The 20,275-nt window shown below is 40.5% G+C and overlaps 1 protein-coding gene across 1 annotated transcript; it reads left to right on the top strand.

Annotated features, from left to right (window-relative positions):
* On the top strand, window positions 256-1,440 carry LOC107607730 (uncharacterized protein K02A2.6-like). Its single transcript, XM_016309651.1, has 4 exons — window positions 256-505; window positions 551-752; window positions 1,062-1,193; window positions 1,356-1,440. Exons 1-4 carry the CDS (start codon window positions 256-258, stop codon window positions 1,438-1,440), a joined length of 669 nt encoding a protein of 222 aa, XP_016165137.1.

Raw genomic sequence — 20,275 nt, 5'->3', positions numbered from 1 at the left:
ACTGACTTTTTGGAAAACGACAATCTCCCCAACGACCATAAGGCAACGAATGCGTTAAGAAGGGAGGCGGCCATGTATGTAATAATACAAGGCCAACTATTTAAGAGAGGACTAAACTAACCCCGGTTGAAATGCCTACGACCCAACCAGACGGACTACGTGCTAAGGGAAGTCCGTGAGGGATGTTGCGGCCACCATATCGGGGGAAAGGATTTAGCCCATAAGCTCGTGAAGGCCGGTTACTTTTGGCCCTCGATGATGATGGATTCCCAAGAATTCGTCAAGAGATGCAAGAAGTGCCAAGAGAACGCTAACTTTCATAAGACCCCGGTAGCCGAGCTAAGCTTGCTAATGGCCTCCCGACCTTTCAGCCAGTGGGGGATTTACCTCTTGGGACCCTTCCCGATAGGCCCTGGACAGGTTAAATACCTGATTGTGGTTGTTGATTACTACACAAAGTGGGTCGAAACGGAGCCGCTGGCCAGCATTTCATCAGCAAACTATCGTAAGTTCATGTGAAGACAAGTAATTTCCAGATTTGGGATCCCAGAGTCCGTGATATCGGACAATGGAATGCAGTTCGTGGACAAGAAGTTTAGGGAGTTTCTCATAGGCCTAGGGATAAAACAGATGTTCTCGTCAGTGGAGCACCCACAGACCAATGGCCAAGTTGAAGCTGCAAACAAAGTCATCCTCCAAGGCCTCAAGAAGGGACTCGACCAGAAGAAGGGAGTGTGGGTAGATGAACTCACGTCAGTCCTCTGGTCATATAGAACAACACCTCAATCCTCCACCGGGAAAACTCCTTTCTGACTTACCTACGGGATTGATGTAGTGATCCCTGTAGAAGTCGGGGAGCCAAGTCCACGACTACTCTTAGGTGGAGTTGAGGAGGCTGTAGAAAAGGACCTGGTCAACGAAAGTAGGAAAATGGCGCACTTGTCGGAGACTGCGTTGAAGCAAAGAATAGCACTTCATTACAATGCTAGAGTGCTAAGGAGGAGTTTTGAGCCAAATGACCTGGTCCTATGACGCAACGATGTAGGCCTCCCAACCCCCAGGGAAGGGAAGCTTGTGACTAATTGGGAAGGACCATATAGAGTGAAGGAGGTGGTCGGCAACGGGGCTTACAAACTGGAACGTCTAGATGGGAAAGAGGTACCCCGAACATGGAACGTGGCAAATTTGACAAGGTTCTACTCTTAGAATCTAGAACGACCACCCGTTTCACCGACTCAGTAACACCCGTTTTACTTTGTGTTGAATTATTGTTAATTTTTAATTTGTCATTGCTTAACATGTTTCTCTTTTGTTTTATTCTATTTTTATCTTTATTCGGCTTGTCATCTAACCAGTTTAGCGCGGTTACCGCTTCACGGGACTGATCACCCTGGGAGCCAACGACACCGTGAACACTACATTAAGCGGCTACAAAAGTAAAAGCCACAATTTAAACTTTTAATATGAAAGCCACGAACCGGCTTCGCTAATTACCAACGTCAAAACGAAACGGTAAACAACTCGCTATTACCAATGGCAAAACAAAATGGTATACAAGCTCGTCGATTACCAATGTCAAACAAAACAGTAAACAAGTTTACAACAAACTACTAAACATTTCAAACAAGATATTGTAACACCCTCACTGTCAGAACGTCACGCTTCCAGCTGCGCCACTCTGATAGCTTGGATATTACGATAACTCTAAATATATTTAATACTAAAATATGAGCCTATTTAAAGTTAAAACCGCATAACCTTTCTAAAACACTTTTTCGTTGAAAACATAAACATATATGTGCATACAAACTAGATACAATACCTCACTATATATATATATATATACATAACAATAAACTTACAAGCATACATATCATCAATTCCTATCCTCTTACAAAATTGATAAAGATAAAGGCGAGGGAAAAATAATAACCAATATAATACAAAAACACCGAATAATAGAAAAATTAATAAACTCCTCTGAAACTTCGTCGTCCATATCCTGAAAAGGAAAAACCTGTAGGGGAGTAAAAACATCATCCTCGAAAGGGTTCTCACCATAGGGTTACAAAATTGCTATAACAGGATACGTAAAATAAAACTATTTTTAAAGTACAGTAATCAATGCTCGTCTTACGTGCCTTTTTGAAATCCAAAGGATTAACATCCAAAAAAACCCATTTCAAAAGAGGAAATCAGCTAATTATCCAAAGCTTGGAAAACTTTCTCCTTGGTTATTAAAAACCTTAAAATCTTTCCTAGACAGTATGAATGACCAACCTGTCCCAAGCATAGGTTCATTAAATCTATGCTGAACCAATTTAATTTTTCATACTTTACTAAGACATAAACATGAGAGCAGTTACCTACGCGGTATAAATGATCATCCTGTTCTAAGCATAGGTTCATTAAGTCTATGCTGAATCAGTCAAATACTTTATACAGAACTAGAACTCAACATACCAACCACGGCCTCAGGCCCATCCAATCCAACACGGCCCCCGTCCCAAACAACTCAATCATCAACCAATTCATCACAAATCAACTAATCAAACACAATCACAATTAATGTAGTTCAAGCACAAGCAATAGCAATTACAACAAATATAGCAGTTAGCAGTTAATATAAGTATTCACATAGGCAAACCAATTACAATATGCATACCCAAACAATGTCACATAAATGTAAATGATGAATGTCTGTCCTACTAGCTGACGTGGCTGTGATATCACATTATCGGTTCAATTGCCAACCCGATACATCCCCATGGGAATGTTGCCTTTCGGTCACGTATAAATGAGAACCCTCTGGGATAACGTGCCCGCCACACGGTACAGAATGTCAGTGCCTACACACTCCTGTGATCTGAAAGGATGTGAGCGGGATATTCTACCTCCGACCTCACATTTTTCTGCATAAGCGGGACGTACCCGGCCCTTATGCCTACCAAACAATATCTCATCAATATCAAATCGCTCAACACAAGCGGGACGAACCCGGCCCTTATGTCTACAACTCAGTGCAAGCGGGACGAACCCAGTCCTTACACCTACCAAACCATTTCTCGTCAATCGCGATAATATCCACAATCAATCGGGCTTAATATCTTATTTAAAAAATCATTCTTGGCCCATTTACTTTTAAATAACAAACGTATTCAGTTCACATCTTACCAAGAATCACTTTTCAAAATGGAACCACTTTCCACATCTTTCCAAAACTCCCAAACAATTTCAAAACCATGCTCAATTCAAAATCTCTGTTAAAAGACCCAAAATCATTCATTTTAAATAAGGAATTGGTGATAAAATTCCTCAACAGAATCTTAAGAATTTAGGGAAGAATAACCTAACTCATTCCTTAAGTTCATCAAAAATCTCTAAAACTTTAGCTTCTTGATTTGAATAAATAAGGTAGAAGTTAAACCCAAAACCAAGTCATTTAAATCCAAAAACCAATTTCAGTTTCATTCCAAAATCTGAAGTGTTTCCAAAGGGTTCAAAATTTTATTTAGTTTTTCTAAATCAAGATTTCAAGGAGTACTTCAGACTTTTCCTAAAATGTCGTAAAGGGAGATCAGTCAATCGAAATTTAGTTTCTTTTAAATCCACTAAAACTCCTCCAAATCTGTTTACTTAAATCAAATTCCAAAACGTAAGAATTTTCATATTTAAATTGACTTTAAACATAATTCATTTCTTAAATAAATTACATCCAAAATATACTAATTTTCTTAATAAGGTAAGTTCAAACATAATTTATTTATCAAACATTTAATTCAAAGCATAATTCATTATTTTCAAAATAACGTTTCAATCAAAATCTCGAATTTTATAGAAATTTTGGCAGCATCTCCCCTAAAACTTGGACTTTGCCACCCTTTTCGGGTCCCAACCAAACCAATCCTCAACTCTTACTTCCAAAGGGTTTAAGACCAAATCCGTTTCCAGTAAGAAAAATTCAGACTTTAATTACTAAAATCCTTTCAATTCAAAACAACCAGAAACCTCCATTTTGGACAAAACCAGACATTATTTCAATCAAACAGGCAATCATATTCATTCAATACAAATCAGACAATTCATAAGACTCACATAATCACCAGAAATGCATTTCACACATCATATCTATTTATAACAATTCCAATTTAAAATAAATTAATTTGCATAAAAAGCTCCTACCTCGATTGTCAAAACTCTAAAACTCTAAAACGTGCCACAACTCGCTTTCCCTCGACCCACAACTGCGGTAGCCGCAACCTCAGCTCCAAACCACTTTCTCAGCCACCACAACGACTCTAATCGCAACAAATAATAATCAAGACTCGACCCCACAATACCAAAACTCAGATTCATTAACCAAACACAACAAAAAACTAACGCGAAGGTTTTCGAAATATAATTACTTACTGAAATGTCAAAACGAAGCAGCTGCGACTCTGAATCGGCCCGGCAGTAGCCCGGACAATAACTCCAAGTGACAGACGTGAGCGAAACCCCAGTGACGATGACTGTAATAACCACTCGGCGTTAAAACCCTTCCCAAAAACCAAAAGAACAAAAACAAAAACTTTTAAACCCTTACCAGCAGTGGCGTTCCCAGCGGCAGAGGCTCGGCTAGAAGCTTCGGCAGTGGCTGATTTGGCAGGGGTTCGAACAAGGACGGCGCTGGTGACACGAACAGTGACTGGGTGCGGCGGCTGGACTGGTCGCGACCCTCCCTTCCTCGCGGATCTCTCTCCTCTGCTTCACCCATGAACGACGGTGATGCTGGCTCCCTTCAGCGACGGTGGCAACTCGGACAACTGCAGCAACGGCGACGAGCTTCACGACAACAGAGCAAGCATGAATGGCGACAACGCGGGCTAGAGGTCACGGCGCGTACGGCGGCGACGCAGGTTGGAGGTGACGGCGTGAAGGGCGGCGACGTATTCCTCTTCTCCCCGTCGCTCTCCTCCTCCTCTGCGGCTCCTCAACGACGACCATGGCGACCCGACGGTGCAGCCCACCAGCTCCGGCGCCCCTCCACCGGTGCTCCCTCACCCTCAGATCTCCCTCTCTTCCTCCCCCTTTCCTTCTTTCCCTCATCCTTTTTTTCTTCTTTCTTTCTTTTGTCTGAAGTTGATGCATGTTAGGGTTTGGGGAAAGGGTTGCTGCGCTGAGAGAAGAGTGAGGGTGGGTTAGGGTAGTAAATTAGGGTTTGTGTATAAAATTGGGGCTTTTTGGGTTTAATTTGAGTATAGAGTAGTGATTTGAAAAACTAATTTAAATCTCTAAAATTACTTTGAAATATTATTTTTGGTATATAAGAAAAATACTAATTGATTCTCAATCAATTTCTCTAATTGAAAATAAATAGTAATATAATTAATTTTATTTATCCTTAAAACTTAAAGTATTGAATTAAATGTAAAGTATTTAAATTAAGTCATATATAAAATTCTTCTTATTTGACGACTACTGACTTTATAATTTAAATATAGGGAATAACTCAGTAATTATAAAATTAGATAAAATCCTAATTTAATTAGCCAAATCTCATTACCTTTGAATTTCTAAGACTTAAAATTGAAATTAGGAGAATAATGCATAATTATAGAATTTGGATAAAAATCTTAATCTGTTTCAAATCTAATTAATCAAAACTACCTTTAATTACCTTCAATAAAATAATTTATAAAATTAAAACTGTAAATAAATATATGTGACTTGAAATTAGTTCGTAATAACTTTTCAAAAGTACTTGGTCTTACAGATATTACAAAGTCAATATATATCACTTCTCCGGGATGTCAACAATCTGACCATCCCGAATAGTTTTGAAAGCTCCAATTGCAGAAGTGTCGAAATCGGGAGAAAGCAGCTTGACCTGGGCCTTGATCACTTCCTCGGTCCCGGAGATCACCTCACGAGCATTCCTCACCGTCTCCTTGTTCTTCTTCTTCAGACCGGCAACCTCCCCCTTCAACCCGGCAACCTCATCCTTGGCATCTTTTGCCGACTTCACGGCCTCCTCAAGCCTGGCCTCCAAGACAGTAATCTTAGTTTGGGCCGCAACAGTTTCACCACGGGCCACCGCCACGTCGAAAGTTTTTAACTTCCCCGCCGAGTCGGCTAATTTCTCCTTCAAGACCCCGACCTCAGATATCAAGCTCTCGACCTCTCGCAAGGATTGACAATACTTCCCATCCAGCGCCCTAGCTTGAGTTAGGATGGGCTCTGCTTTCCCGGCAATGGTTGTAGCTCTCAGCATACACCGGTAGATCCACCTAGATTGGGCACCAAGATCCCCATCATGAAAGAACTCATCAGTGCCGTACATGAGCTGCGAGTCGATAAAACCCCCAGCATCAAAATTTTTCTCCACAACAGTAAGTGACCCCTCAGGGCTGGAGGTCAACTTCCGCTTATGAGGATTCTCGACTATTGCCACATCAGAACCTCCCCCGGACGGCTCTACCTCAGGAGGAACTACGCCGCTACTACTCGGGCCGGTATTTGCGCTGGGGCCGGTGGGTCCTAGAGGGGGAGGACGGGTGCTCGGCAGTATGGATTACAGAGCTGTCTTCACTATGCCTAGGAAGAAACTGGGCCATCAAATCTTCAAGTCCGGTGTGCTCGGCGGCCATGTCCACTACAGTGAACACAACAACTCGTTAGCTTGTTAAAAAAAAGAAGGAAAGGGTAACACTAGAACCAGCCGACCACTCACCTACATAACTCCTACCTATCTCCCGATCACCCATTAAAATATGTGGGTTGATGTTATTTTTATTAAATATGGCCAACAATAGGTCAGCTATGTTTTTATCCCACTGGGTCAGGCCTTTGTATGTTACTTTAGTGAAAGCATTGGCCCCGGCCCCAAAGCTCTAGTAGGTCGGAATCCGTCGCTCCCTCCAAGGTTAACCAGAAAGGGTGTTGGCCATTGGAAGGCCAGACATTAAAGAATTTATCCTTGAAGCCGTGGAACGAATCTTCGAACACCCCAAAGATTCGTCTGCCCTGAGCAGCCCGAAAGGACATAAACCCTTTCTTATGCCTTCCCTCCTTGGAAGGGTTTGTCAAAACAAAGAGCCATAAGAACACTTCTACGGAGGCCGGCAACTCCAGGTACTCGCAAACCATCTCAAAGCACCGGATGGCGGCTCAACTGTTCCGGGTGCAGTTGTGACGGAGCCATGTCGCACCGATTTAAAAGGGCCATTTGGATGGGGGAGAAGGGGATACGAACCCCCAGGACAGTTAACATTGTCTTGTACATCTAAATCCAGTCGGCAACTTGGGGGGTGTTCAGGTTAAGCTGACATATACGTTCGTAGTCCGCGGGAACGAACACTTCGTAGCATTCCTCCTTGGGACTTCCCCCGCATAATTGATCGGCATGGCGGAACTCTGTGAGCTCCTTTAGGGTTATTTGTGAAGGTGTATCCTTCACATCTGAGGTGACCCGGGCGTATCGGTCAACACAGGGCCTCGGGAGGGGAAGTTGCGCCATACCTACAGTGGGGGCACCACTCAAAGTCAGACTACAAGGTCAAAAAGCTGGGAGAACTGGAACTAAGACCATATACCACAAGGAACTAACGCTACATAGCACAGTTAGCCTATCTACAATTAAACAAAGGCTAAGTACCAGAAAACTAAATGGCAACCCCCTTAAAGCCTAACTAATAGTAGCATGATTCCAACAACACACACGCATAGCCTAGAAACCACAGGAACACAAAGGGACGGCAACAATAGAAGTAACAATAGCAATCATTCATTAAGAAAAAGATGCTTACTAGGAAGATTGCTGTCAAGAAAATTTGGAAATATCTTAGGAAATGCAGTTGTAGTTGAAGTTGAACTAGAAGCAGATCAAAGCAGTGAAATCCAGAAAGTAAGAGAGGAAAAATGAGAAGCAATAATGCAGAGGGATGCAGAAGTGAGAAGATGGAACGTGAAAGTAGGGGAAAGAAAGTAAGCACTGAAGAATAACTGCCACTGCAGGAAAGCACAAAAGTCAGGGGTAGAACTGACTTTTCTCTAAGCTTTCAAATAAGCCATAATGGCATTAAATGACAGGCATGGAGAACGAGGCAATAAATGGCATTCTCTCGAAATGAAAAAACCCACTCGCGCATAGGAGACACGCCCTTGTCACGAACGGCCGACCTCGCGGGGATCCAACCAGAGAGAAGGTAGAATGGAACGCGCCAACAATGGCACTCACAACCACAGTTGGCGCATTGGGGGCACTGTTCTGGCCCAGCCCAACTGGTCTGACACCCCGGCCCAGCCAGCCGACCCGACGGGTATCCGATACCCAAACCGGGAGGAGACCCGAGACACCTTCACCCCTTTAGCAAGGTACCTGACAGCTGGAAAGGGAAGTTTCCTGGAAGGCGGGTCTACTCTTGTAGGACCCTCCCTAGGTGTAGACTATATAAGGGGATGGCCTTACCCCTCCCCCGAGGTACGTCACTATACCCTCACCTTTTCTGCCACCTTGTACGGATTCTGACTTGAGCGTCGGAGTCCCTTTTGCAGGTGGCTCCCCCTTCGACACTCCAACAACCCGTGAGGTCATGAAGCTCCATTCCTCACTCACCAACACCAGCCCGGGAGATCCACTCACATGCCAGCAACCCAGATCCAAGTCCCCTCCAACCACCACACACTCATAATACCTCCTGGGGTGAACGACCATAGAGGAAGCGGAATCAAGCTGACATAATTCTACATCCTAAAGCAGCGCTAACATTTGACTGACCGACAAAGTAAGAAAATTTATGTGAAATGTCACATCATGTTGCTATTTGGTAAATTATTCAATGACAAATCTGGAATTACTGTACACTAGAAGTATTTCCCATTGCTTTGTAAGTTTTCCCATATTAATAAGTTTAGTTAGGGTTCTGCTTGACTTGCACATATGTATCAGATGCCATCAATAGGGTCTCTGCCGATGGATATTAGCTTTCAATGACGGTGTAGATCTATGGAGTGCAATTGTGCCTCTAATATGCTTTGAGTGTTGTGGAATGGCATCCGACTGATAATGTTAAAAGATAGTTTGGCTTTTATAAGGACTCCCTAGTAGAAGCTATGAAACTTAGAGCGTCGCATAACATAGTGCTGGCGAGTACAAAAAAAACAAGAATTGGGGAGTAGAACATGGCAAATGGATCTCACAATGGAATAACAGTTCTGCGTTCTTCTTGACAGGTTAACATGTCAACAACTATCAATCATCCGACCAGTACATAGACTGGTACATTAGTAGATTCGGTGATCCCTTGCGGCTCTCCAAGCATGCCGAGTTAGAGCAAGTACCTCAACAAGAATAACCACCTCAACAACAACAACAACCATATTTACAGCCATATGCATACCCACCATATCCATGCCTACCATACACATATCCATCATCACAACAACAATTATACATACCGCTATATTTTTTACCCACCACAATATCCATACCTACCATACTCAGATGATTATGTACTACCTTTCATCCAACCTGTTATATCATCATACTCACAAACATAACCACCATACACACAGGAATATGCATAACCTTCTATCTAACCTTCCATAGAACCATATAGTCAGTCCTCTACCATGTGCGAGGAATACATACCAACATAGACGTCGTGATATTTGTTGTCACAATTACTAGGCATATTATTGATTGGATTGAGGGTCCTAAGTCATCTCAGTAGGTGAATGATTTATTATCTACCCAAGACCCTCTACAGGTGTCAATGTCTCAAATTGTTCTTGAACAATTATATTTGGATACGAGACATCCACCATGGTCCTTTAATTCATGGGGGAGGTTCCTGTTTATGAAGGTAAACTTTGCCTCCGAGTCACCGATCCTGACTTTCTCGAGGTCTCCCTCGGGCTTGGGCCTAGGCTTGTTATCGACTCTTGCATCTAGGTCGGCCAAGAAGACCCCGCTTGCTTCCTTGGATTTCTTCCTTAGGGAGAGGCTGGCATTGTCGCATGCGACCGTTTTTCTAAATCTCCCTTGATAGATCCAATCGATCCATTATCGGAAATGAACTTCATTATCAGCAGCTTAGTGTAGATTATTGCTCCGAGCTCATTGATGGTTTCTCTGCCCATGATGATGTTGTAGGCCGTGGAATCCCTCAAAATTCTTTAGTGGTACTTTCCTAGGGGAAGGTGATGAGCGGATAATTTATATGCTTTTTGGCATTGTTTTTAGGTAGTTTTTAGTATGTTTTAGTTAGTTTTTAGTATATTTTTATTAGTTTTTAAGCAAAAATCACATTTCTGGACTTTACTATGAGTTTGTGTATTTTTCTGTGATTTCAGATATTTTCTGGCTAAAATTGAGGGACTTGAGCAAAAATCTTATTCAGAGGCTGAAAATGACTGCAGATGCTGTTAGATTCTGACCTCCCTGCACTCGAAATAGAATTTTTAGAGCTACAGAGATCCAAATGGCGCGCTCCCAATTGCGTTGGAAAGTAAACATCCAGGGCTTTCCAGCAATATATAATAGTCCATACTTTGCCCAAGTTTAGATGATGCAAACTGGCGTTCAACGCCAGCTTTCTGCCCTACTCTGGCGTTAAATGCCAGAAACAAGTTGCAAACTAGAGTCAAACACCAAAAACAAGTTACAAACTGGTGTTTAACTCCAAGGAAGGCCTCTACACGTGAAAGCTTCAACGCTCAGTCCAAGCACACACCAAGTGGGCCCCGGAAGTGAATTTCTGCATCATTTACTTACTTCTGTAAACCCTAGTAACTAGTTTAGCATAAATAGAACTTTTTACTATTGTATTTACATCTTTGGACGTTTAGTCCTTAGACCAAGGTCTTGGTCATTCTGGTTCCCCCTCTGGGGCCGAAGCCAATGAACACCATTATCACTTATGTATTTTCAACGGTGGAGTTTCTACACACCATAGATTAAAGGTGTGGAGCTCTGCTGTTCCTCGAGTATTAATGCAATTACTACTGTTTTCCATTCAATTCATGTTTATTCTTATTCTAAGATATTCATTCGCACACAAGAATATGATGAATGTGATGATTATGTGACACTCATCACCATTCTCACTTATGAACAAGTGATTGACAACCACTTCCGTTCTACATGAAAACAAGCTTGAATGCGTATCTCTTGGATCTCTCTTCAACGATTCACATCGTCTCTCCTGACAACAGAGCATCTGAATCTGAGATCAAAATCTTCGTGGTATAGGCTAGAATCAATTGGCAGCATTCTTGAGATCCGGAAAGTCTAAACCTTGTCTGTGGTATTCCGAGTAGGATCTGGGATGGGATGACTGTGACAAGCTTCAAATTCGCGACTGTAGGGCATAGTGACAGACACAAAAGGATAGTAAATCCTATTCTGACACGATCGAGAACCAACAGCTGATTAGCTATACGATATCTGTGCATGGTATATTTCATCCGAGACGAGCAATCCGACAATTGATTAGCCATACAGAAATCGTAGAGGACCATTTTCACTGAGAGGACGGGAAGTAGCCATTGACAACAGTGACACCCAACATATAGCTTGCCATGGAAAGGAGTATGAAGGATAGGAAAGAGGCAGTAGGAAAGCAGAGATTCAACAGGAATGAGGCATCTCCATACACTTATCTGAAATTCCCACCAATGAATTATATAAGTATCTCTATCTTTATTTTATATTTTATTTATCTTTTAATTATTAAAACTCCATAACCATTTGAATATGCCTGACTAAGATTTACAAGATGACCATAGCTTGCTTCATACCAACAATCTCCGTGGGATCGACACTTACTCACGTAAGGTTTATTACTTGGACGACCCAGTGCACTTGCTGGTTAGTTGTGCGAAATTGTGAAAAAGAGTTGAGATTACAATTGTGCGTACCAAGTTGTTGGCGCCATTGAGATCACAATTTCGTGCACCAAGTTTTTGGCACCGTTGCCGGGGATTGTTCGAGTTTGGACAACTGACGGTTCATCTTGTTGCTTAGATTGGGTAATTTTATTTTATTTTATTTTTCTTTATTTTCGAAAAAAAATATCAAAAAAAATTTTTAAAAAAAATTTTATTTTGTTCTTTAGAATTTTTAAGAATGAATTCTAAAGTTCCATCATGATATGTTGAAGTCTGGCTGGCTGTTAAGCCATGTCTAATTTCTTTTGGACTGAGGCTTCCACCTATTATGAAATGCTTGTATGTACTACTATGGCTTGGCTGGCCATTGGCCATGTCTAGTGTTTTGGACCGAAGCTTTCACTCAAAGCTTGGCTGGCTAGTAAGCCATCTTTAATTCCTGGACTGGAGCTTTAGACTGACATTTTATGAGCCCTGGAATTCTTATTAAAAATTTTGAAGTTCTTTATTTTCTTTTTCCAAAATAATTTTCGAAAAATACAAAAAAAATATTGTGTTTCTTGTTTGAGTCTAGAGTCAATTTTTAAGTTTGATGTTAATTGCATGTTTTTCTTTTTCTTACATTTTTCAAAATTTTATGCATGATGTTCTTCATTAATCTTCAAGCTGTTCTTGATGATTTTCCTTGTTCTGATCTTTGAATTCTCTTGTTTAGTATTTTATGTTGTTTTTCATATGCATTTTCAAAATCACAGTGTCTGAACATTCAAAAGTTCTAAGTTTGGTGTCTTGCATGTTTCTCTTCCCTTCAAAATTTTTCAAAAATATGTTCTTGATGTTCATCATGTTTTTTATAGTGTCTTGATGTTCATCTTGACATTCATAGTGTTCTTGCATGATAATCTTGTTTTGATCTTACATTTTCATGGTTAACTTCATTTTGTTGTTTTTGTCTTTCATCATTAAAAATTCAAAAAAAAATTCAAAAATATATTTTTTCAAGTCAATAACACAGAGAATTGAAGATTCAGAAAATTCAGCAGAGGAATCACAGAGAAAAAGCTGGGCGTTCAAAAACACCCAGTGAGGAAGGAAATCTGGCATTTAAACGCCAACCAGGGTACCTGGCTGGGCGTTAAACGCCCAAAAGGATAGAGGTTTGGGCGTTAAACGCCAGAATGGATACCATTCTGGGCGTTTAACGCCAGGATGGCACCAAGGAGGTAACTTTATTTTCAATTCAAATCTTTTTCAATTTTTCAAGTTTCAAAACTAATTTTCAAAATCTTATCTTTTTCATATCTTTTCTTATCAATCATATCTTTTTCAAAATCATATCTTTTCAATCATATATTTTTTTTAAAAAAAAAATCAAATCTTTTTCATTGTTTTCAAAAATCTTGATTCAAAATTTTTTAAGTTTGTTACTTTCTTGTTAAGGAAGGTTCAATCTTTGAAATTTTAGAATCATATCTTTAATTTTCTTGTTAGTTAAGTCATTAATTTTAAAAAATCAAATCTTCTCAATTTGTTTTCCAATCATATCTTTTTCTAAACCATATCTTTTTCTTAATCATATCTTTTCAAATTCTAATTTCAAAATTTCTTTCTAACTTCTTATCTTTTTCAAATTTATTACTTCTTATCTTTTCCAAAACCACCTAACCACCTTCTCACTTTTAATTTTCGAAAACTACTAACCCTTTTTCAAAATTCTTTTTAATTAATTCACTAATTATTTTAAATTTTAATTTTATTTCTTTTAAAAATTTTCGAAGAACCTTCTCCTCTCTTTACACGTTCAAATTTTCCTCTACCTACCTTATCCTTCCATTCTTATTTTCCTCTGACACCTCAAGGAATCTCTATACTGTGACATAGAGGATTCCATACTTTCTTTGTTTTCTTCTCTCATATGAGCAGTAACAAGGACAAAAGCATTCTTGTTGAAGCTGATCCTGAACTTGAAAGAACCTTGAAGAGGAAGCTAAGAGCAGCTAAAGCACAAAACTCTGAAAAGGCCCTAACTGAAATTTTTGAACAGGAAAAGGACATGGCAGCTGAACCTAACAACAACAATGCAAGGAAGGTGCTTGGTGACTTTACTGCACCAACTCCCAATTTCCATGAGAGAAGCATCTCAATCCCTGCCATTGGAGCAAATAATTTTGAGCTAAAGTCTCAATTAGTTTCTCTGATGCAACAGAACTGTAAGTTTTATGGACTTTCATCAGAAGATCTTTTTCAGTTCTTGATTGAGTTCTTACAGATCTGTGATACTGTTAAGACCAATGGAGTTGATCCTGAGGTCTACAAGCTTATGCTTTTCCCTTTTGCTTATCCTGAGTTGACAGAGCTAGAACATGGTTGGACTCTCAACTTAGAGACAGCCTGAACTCTTGGGATAAGCTGGTCACGGCTTTCTTAGCCAAGTTCTTTCTTCCTCAAAAGCTGAGCAAGCTTAGAGTGGATGTTCAAACCTTCAAACAAAAAGATGGTGAATTCCTCTATGAAGCTTGGGAAAGATACAAGCAACTGACCAAAAAGTGTCCTTCTGACATGCTTTCAGAATGGACCATCCTGGATATATTCTATGATGGTCTGTCTGAATTGTCTAAGATATCATTGGACCATTCTGCAGGTGGATCCATTCACCTGAAGAAAACACCTGCAGAAGCTCAGGAACTCATTGAAATGGTTGCAAACAACTAGTTTATGTACACCTCTGAGAGGAATCCTGTGAATAATGGGATGCCTCAGAAGAAGGAAGTTCTTGAAATTGATGCTCTAAATGCCATATTGGCTCAGAACAAAATGTTGACTCAGCAACTCAACATGATTTCTCAGAGTCTGAATGGATTGCAAAATGCATCCAACAGTACTAAAGAAGCATCTTCTGAAGAAGAAGCTTATGATCCTGAGAACCCTGCAATGGCAGAGGTGAATTACATGGGTGAAGCCTATGGAAACACCTATAACCCTTCATGGAGAAATCATCCAAATTTCTCATGGAAGGACCAACAAAAGCCTCAACAAGGCTTTAATAATAATAATGGTGGAAGAAACAGGTTTAGCAATAGCAAGCCTTTTCCATCATCTTCTCAGCAACAGACAGAGAATTCTGAGTAGAGCCACTCTAGCTTAGCAAACATAGTCTCTGATCTGTGTAAGGCCACTCTCAGTTTCATGAATGAGGCACGTTCCTCTATCAAAAATCTAGAGGCACAAGTGGTTCAGCTGAGTAAAAGGGTTACTAAAACTCCTCCTAGTACTCTCCCAAGCAATATAGAAGAGAATCCCAAAAGAGAGTGCAAGGCCATAACTGTGAGCAACATGGCTGAACCTAGAGAGAGTGAAAAGGCAATGATTCCTAGTGAGGAAGACCTCCTGGGACGTTCACTGACCAATAAGGAGTTCCTCTTTGAGGAACCAAAAGAATCTGAGGGTCATACAGAGACCATAGAGATTCCATTAAATTTCCTTCTGCCATTCATGAGTTCTGATGAGTACTCTTCCTCTGAAGAGGATGGGAATATCACTGAAGAGCAAGTTGCTAAATACCTTAGAGCAATCATGAAGCTAAATGCCAAGTTATTTGGTAATAAGACTTAGGAGGATGAACCTCCCTTACTCACCAATGAACTAGATAACTTGATCAGGCAGACATTACCTCAAAAGAAACAGGATCCTCGTAAATTCTTAATTCCCTGTACCATAGGCACGATGACCTTTGAGAAAGCTCTGTGTGACCTGGGGTCAGGCATAAACTTAATGCCACTCTCTGTAATGGAGAAACTGGGAATTTTTGAGGTACAGGCTGCCAAATTCTCATTAGAGATGGCAGACAAATCCATGAAAAAGGCTTATGGACTAGTAGAGGACGTGCTAGTAAAGGTTAAAAGCCTTTACATCCCTGCTGATTTCATAATTCTAGACACTGGGAAGGATGAGGATGAATCCATCATCCTTGGAAGACCCTTCCTAGCCACAGTAAAAGCTGTGATTGATGTGGACAGAGGAGAGTTGATCATTCAATTGAATGAGGACTACCTTGTGTTTAAAACTCAAGGATCTCCCTCTGTAACCATGGAGAGAAAGCATGAAAAGCTTCTCTCACTACAGAGTCAAACAAAGCCCCTACAGTCAAACTCTAAGTTTGGTGTTGAACCCCCACATTCAAAGTCTAAGTTTGGTGTTGGGAGGTCCTAACCATGCTCTGAACATCTGTGAAGCTCCATGAGAGCTCACTGTCAAGCTATTGACATTAAAGAAGCGCTTGTTGGGAGGCAACCTAATTTTTATTTATCTATGCTAAATTTTATTTTCCATTGTTATTTTATGTTTTTTTAGGTTGATGATCATGTGAAGTCCCAAAAATAACTGCAAAAATTAAAGAAAAATAAAAAACATCACACCCTGGAGGAGGAGCTTACTGGCGTTTAAACGCCAGTAAGAGTACCAGAATGGGCATTTAACGCCCAATCTGGCACCATTCTGGGCGTTAAACGCCAGAAAGAAGCACCAGACTGGCGTTAAACGCCAGAAATAGGCTACAATCTGGCGTTAAACGCTAGAAACAAGCAGCAATCTAGCGTTAAACGCTAGGATTGCACAGTAAGGGTGTTTACACGCCTAAAAAGAGCAGGGATGATAAATTCTTGACCCCTTAGGATCTGTGGACCCCACAGGATCCCCCACCTACCCCCTCTCTCTCATACCATTCCACAACACTCTTCCCCAAATAACCCTCACTAATCAACTCATTCACTATTCCCCATCACCTCTTCACCACTCACATCCATCCACTCTTCCCCAAACACCCCACCTACCTCACTTTCAAAATTCAAAATCTTTTCCCTCCCAAACCCAACCCTAATACTCAAAAATCAACCCACCCCCCACTCCTATATAAACCCCTCACTACTTCTTCATTTTCACACAACACAAACACCTTCTTCCCCCCTAGGCCGAACCACATACCTCCCTCCATATCCTCCATTTTCTTCTTCTTCCCCTACTTTCTTTCTTCTTTTGCTCAAGGACGAGCAAATATTTTAAGTTTGGTGTAGTAAAAGCATTGCTTTTTGTTTTTCCATAACCGTTTATGGCACCTAAGGCCGGAGAAACCTCTAGAAAGAGGAAAGGGAAAGTAAAAGCTTCCACCTCCGAGTCATGGGAGATGGAAAGATTCATCTCAAAGGTCCATCAAGACCACTTCTATGAAGTTGTGGCCAAGAAGAACGTGATCCCTGAGGTCCCTTTCATGCTAAAAAAGAATGAGTATCCGGAGATCTGACAAGAGATCCGAAGAAGAGGTTGGGAAGTTCTTACCAACCCTATTCAACAAGTTGGAATCTTAATGGTTCAAGAGTTCTATGCCAATGCATGGATCACTAGGAACCATGATCAAAGTATGAACCCGAATCCAAAGAATTGGCTTACAATGGTTCGAGAGAAATACTTAGATTTCAATCTGAAAAATGTAAGGTTGGCGTTCAACTTGCCAATGATGCAAGAAAATGCACGCCCCTACACTAGAAGGGTCAACTTTGATCAAAGGTTGGACCAAGTCCTCATGGACATATGTGTAGAAGGAGCTCAGTGGAAAAGAGACTCAAGAGGCAAGCCAGTTCAATTGAGAAGACCGGACCTTAAGTCTATGGCTAGAGGATGGTTGGAGTTTATCCAACGCTCTATCATTCCTACTAGCAACCGATCCGAAGTAACTGTGGATCGGGCCATCATGATCCATAGTATCATGATTGGAGAGGAAGTAGAAGTTCATGAGATCATACCTCTAGAACTCTACAAAGTGGCTGACAAGTCCTCCACTTTGGCTAGGTTAGCCTTTCCTCACCTCAATTGTCACCTTTGCAATTCAGCTGGGATTGACATAGAGGGAGACATCCTCATTGAAGAGGACAAGCCCATCACCAAAAAGAGGATGGAACAAACAAGAGAGCCCATTCATGGACCTCAACAAGAGTATGAGGAAGATCCTCATCAAGAAATCCCTGAGATACCTCAAGGGATGCAATTTCCTCTACACAACTATTGGGAGCAACTCAACACCTCCTTGGAAGGCTTGAGTTACAACATGGACCAACTAAGGGTGGAGCACCAAGAGCACTCCATCATTCTCCATGAGATTAGAGAAGATCAAAGAGCTATGAGGGAGGAGCAACAAAGGCAAGGAAGAGACATAGAGGAGCTCAAAAGCACCATTGGTTCTTCAAGAGGAAGAAACCACCCTCACTAAGGTGGACTCATTCCTTAATCTCCTTGTCTATTTATTTTTCTGTTTTCGGTTTTTGAGCTTTATGTTTGACTGTGTTTTGTGTCTTTACTACATGATCATTAGTGTCTAGTGTCTATGTCTTAAAGCTATGAATGTCCTACGAATCCTTCACCTCTCTTAAATGAAAAATGTTCTAAAAACAAAAGAACAAGAAGTACATGAATTTCGAATTCATCCTTGAAATTAGTTTAATTATATTGATGTGGTGACAATACTTTTTGTTTTCTGAATGAATGCTTGAACAGTGCATATTTTTTTATCTTTTTGTTTATGAATGTTAAAATTGTTAGTTCTTGAAAGAATGATGAAAAAGAGAAATGTTATTGATGATCTGAAAAATCATAAAATTGATTCTTGAAGCAAGAAAAAGCAGTGAATAACAAGGCTTGCGAAAAAAAAAATTTGACGAAAATGAAAAAGAAAGAAAAAGAAAAAGCAAACAGAAAAAGCCAATAGCCCTTTAAACTAAAAGGCAAGGGTAAAAAGGATCCAAGGCTTTGAGCATTAATGGATAGGAGGGCTTAAAGGAATAGAATCCTGGCCTAAGCGGCTGAATCAAGCCGTCCCTAACCATGTGCTTGTGGCATGCAGGTCCAAGTGAAAAGCTTGAGACTGAGTGGTTAAAGTCGTGATCCAAAAAGAGTGTGCTTAAGAGCTCTGGACACCTCTAACTGGAGACTTTAGCAAAGCTGAGTCACAATCTGAAAAGGTTCACCCAGTTATGTGTCTGTGGCATTTATGTATCCAGTGGTAATACTGGAAAATAAAATGCTTAGGGCCACGGCCAAGACTCAAAAGTAACTGTGCTCAAGAATCAACATACTAAACTAGGAGAATCAATAACACTATTTGAATTATAAGTTTCTATAGATGCCAATCATTCTGAGCTTCAAAGGATAAAGTGAGATGCCAAAACTGTTCAGAAGCGAAAAGCTACTAGTCCCGCTCATCTAATTAGAGCTAAACTTCACTGATATTTTGGAGTTTATAGTATATTCTCTTCTTTTTATCCTATTTGATTTTCAGTTGCTTGGAGACAAGCAACAATTTAAGTTTGGTGTTGTGATGAGCGGATAATTTATACGCTTTTTGGCATTGTTTTTAGGTAGGTTTTAGCATATTTTAGTTAGTTTTTAGTACATTTTTATTAGTTTTTAAGCAAAAATCACATTTTTGGACTTTACTGTGAGTTTGTGTATTTTTCTGTGATTTCAGGTATTTTCTGGCTGAAATTGAGGGACTTGAGCAAAAATATGATTCAGAGGCTAAAAAGGACTGCAGATGCTGTTGGATTCTGACCTCCCTGCACTCGATATGGAATTGTTGGAGCTATAAAAGTCCAAATGGCGAGCGCTCAATTGCTTTGGAAAGTAGACATCCAGGGATTTCCAGTAATATATAATAGTCCATACTTTGCTCGAGTTTAGACGACGCAAACTGGCATTCAACGCCAGCTTTCTGCCCTACTCTAGCGTTAAACGCCAGAAACAAGTTGCAAACTAGAGTCAAACGCCAGAAACAAGTTACAAACTGGCGTTTAACTCCAAGGAAGGCCTCTACACGTGGAAGCTTCAACGCTCAGCCCAAGCACACACCAAGTGGGCCCCAGAAGTAGATTTCTACATCATTTACTTACTTCTGTAAACCCTAGTAACTAGTTTAGTATAAATAGAACTTTTTACTATTGTATTTACATCTTTGGGCGTTTAGTCCTTAGACCGAGGTCTTGGTCATTCTGGTTTCCCCCCTGGGGCCGAAGCCAATGAACACCATTATCACTTATGTATTTTTAACGGTGGAGTTTCTACACACCATAGATTAAGGGTGTGGAGCTCTGCTGTTCCTCGAGTATTAATGCAATTACTACTATTTTCCATTCAATTCATGCTTATTCTTATTCTAAGATATTCATTCGCACACAAGAACATGATGAATGTGATGATTATGTGACACTCATCACCATTCTCACTTATGAACAAGTGATTGACAACCACTTTCGTTCTACATGAAAACAAGCTTGAATGCGTATCTCTTGGATCTCTCTTCAACGATTCACATCGTCTCTCCTGACAACAGAGCATCTGAATTCGAGATTAGAATCTTCGT

The sequence above is a fragment of the Arachis ipaensis genome, chromosome B07 (assembly GCF_000816755.2).
Source record: "Arachis ipaensis cultivar K30076 chromosome B07, Araip1.1, whole genome shotgun sequence".
Lineage (NCBI taxonomy): Eukaryota > Viridiplantae > Streptophyta > Magnoliopsida > Fabales > Fabaceae > Arachis > Arachis ipaensis.
This window is presented reverse-complemented; position numbering and strand designations above follow the sequence as displayed.

Excerpts from the sequence above, each read along its gene's own strand:
- LOC107607730 (XM_016309651.1), top strand. The coding sequence starts at position 256 with ATGATGATGGATTCCCAAGAATTCGTCAAGAGATGCAAGAAGTGCCAA. Across the intron at positions 753-1,061 it reads GTGTGGGTAGATGAACTCAC|GGAAGGGAAGCTTGTGACTA; the intron begins GTCAGTCCTCTG and ends CCCAACCCCCAG. Across the intron at positions 1,194-1,355 it reads AACGTGGCAAATTTGACAAG|TTTAGCGCGGTTACCGCTTC; the intron begins GTTCTACTCTTA and ends TCATCTAACCAG.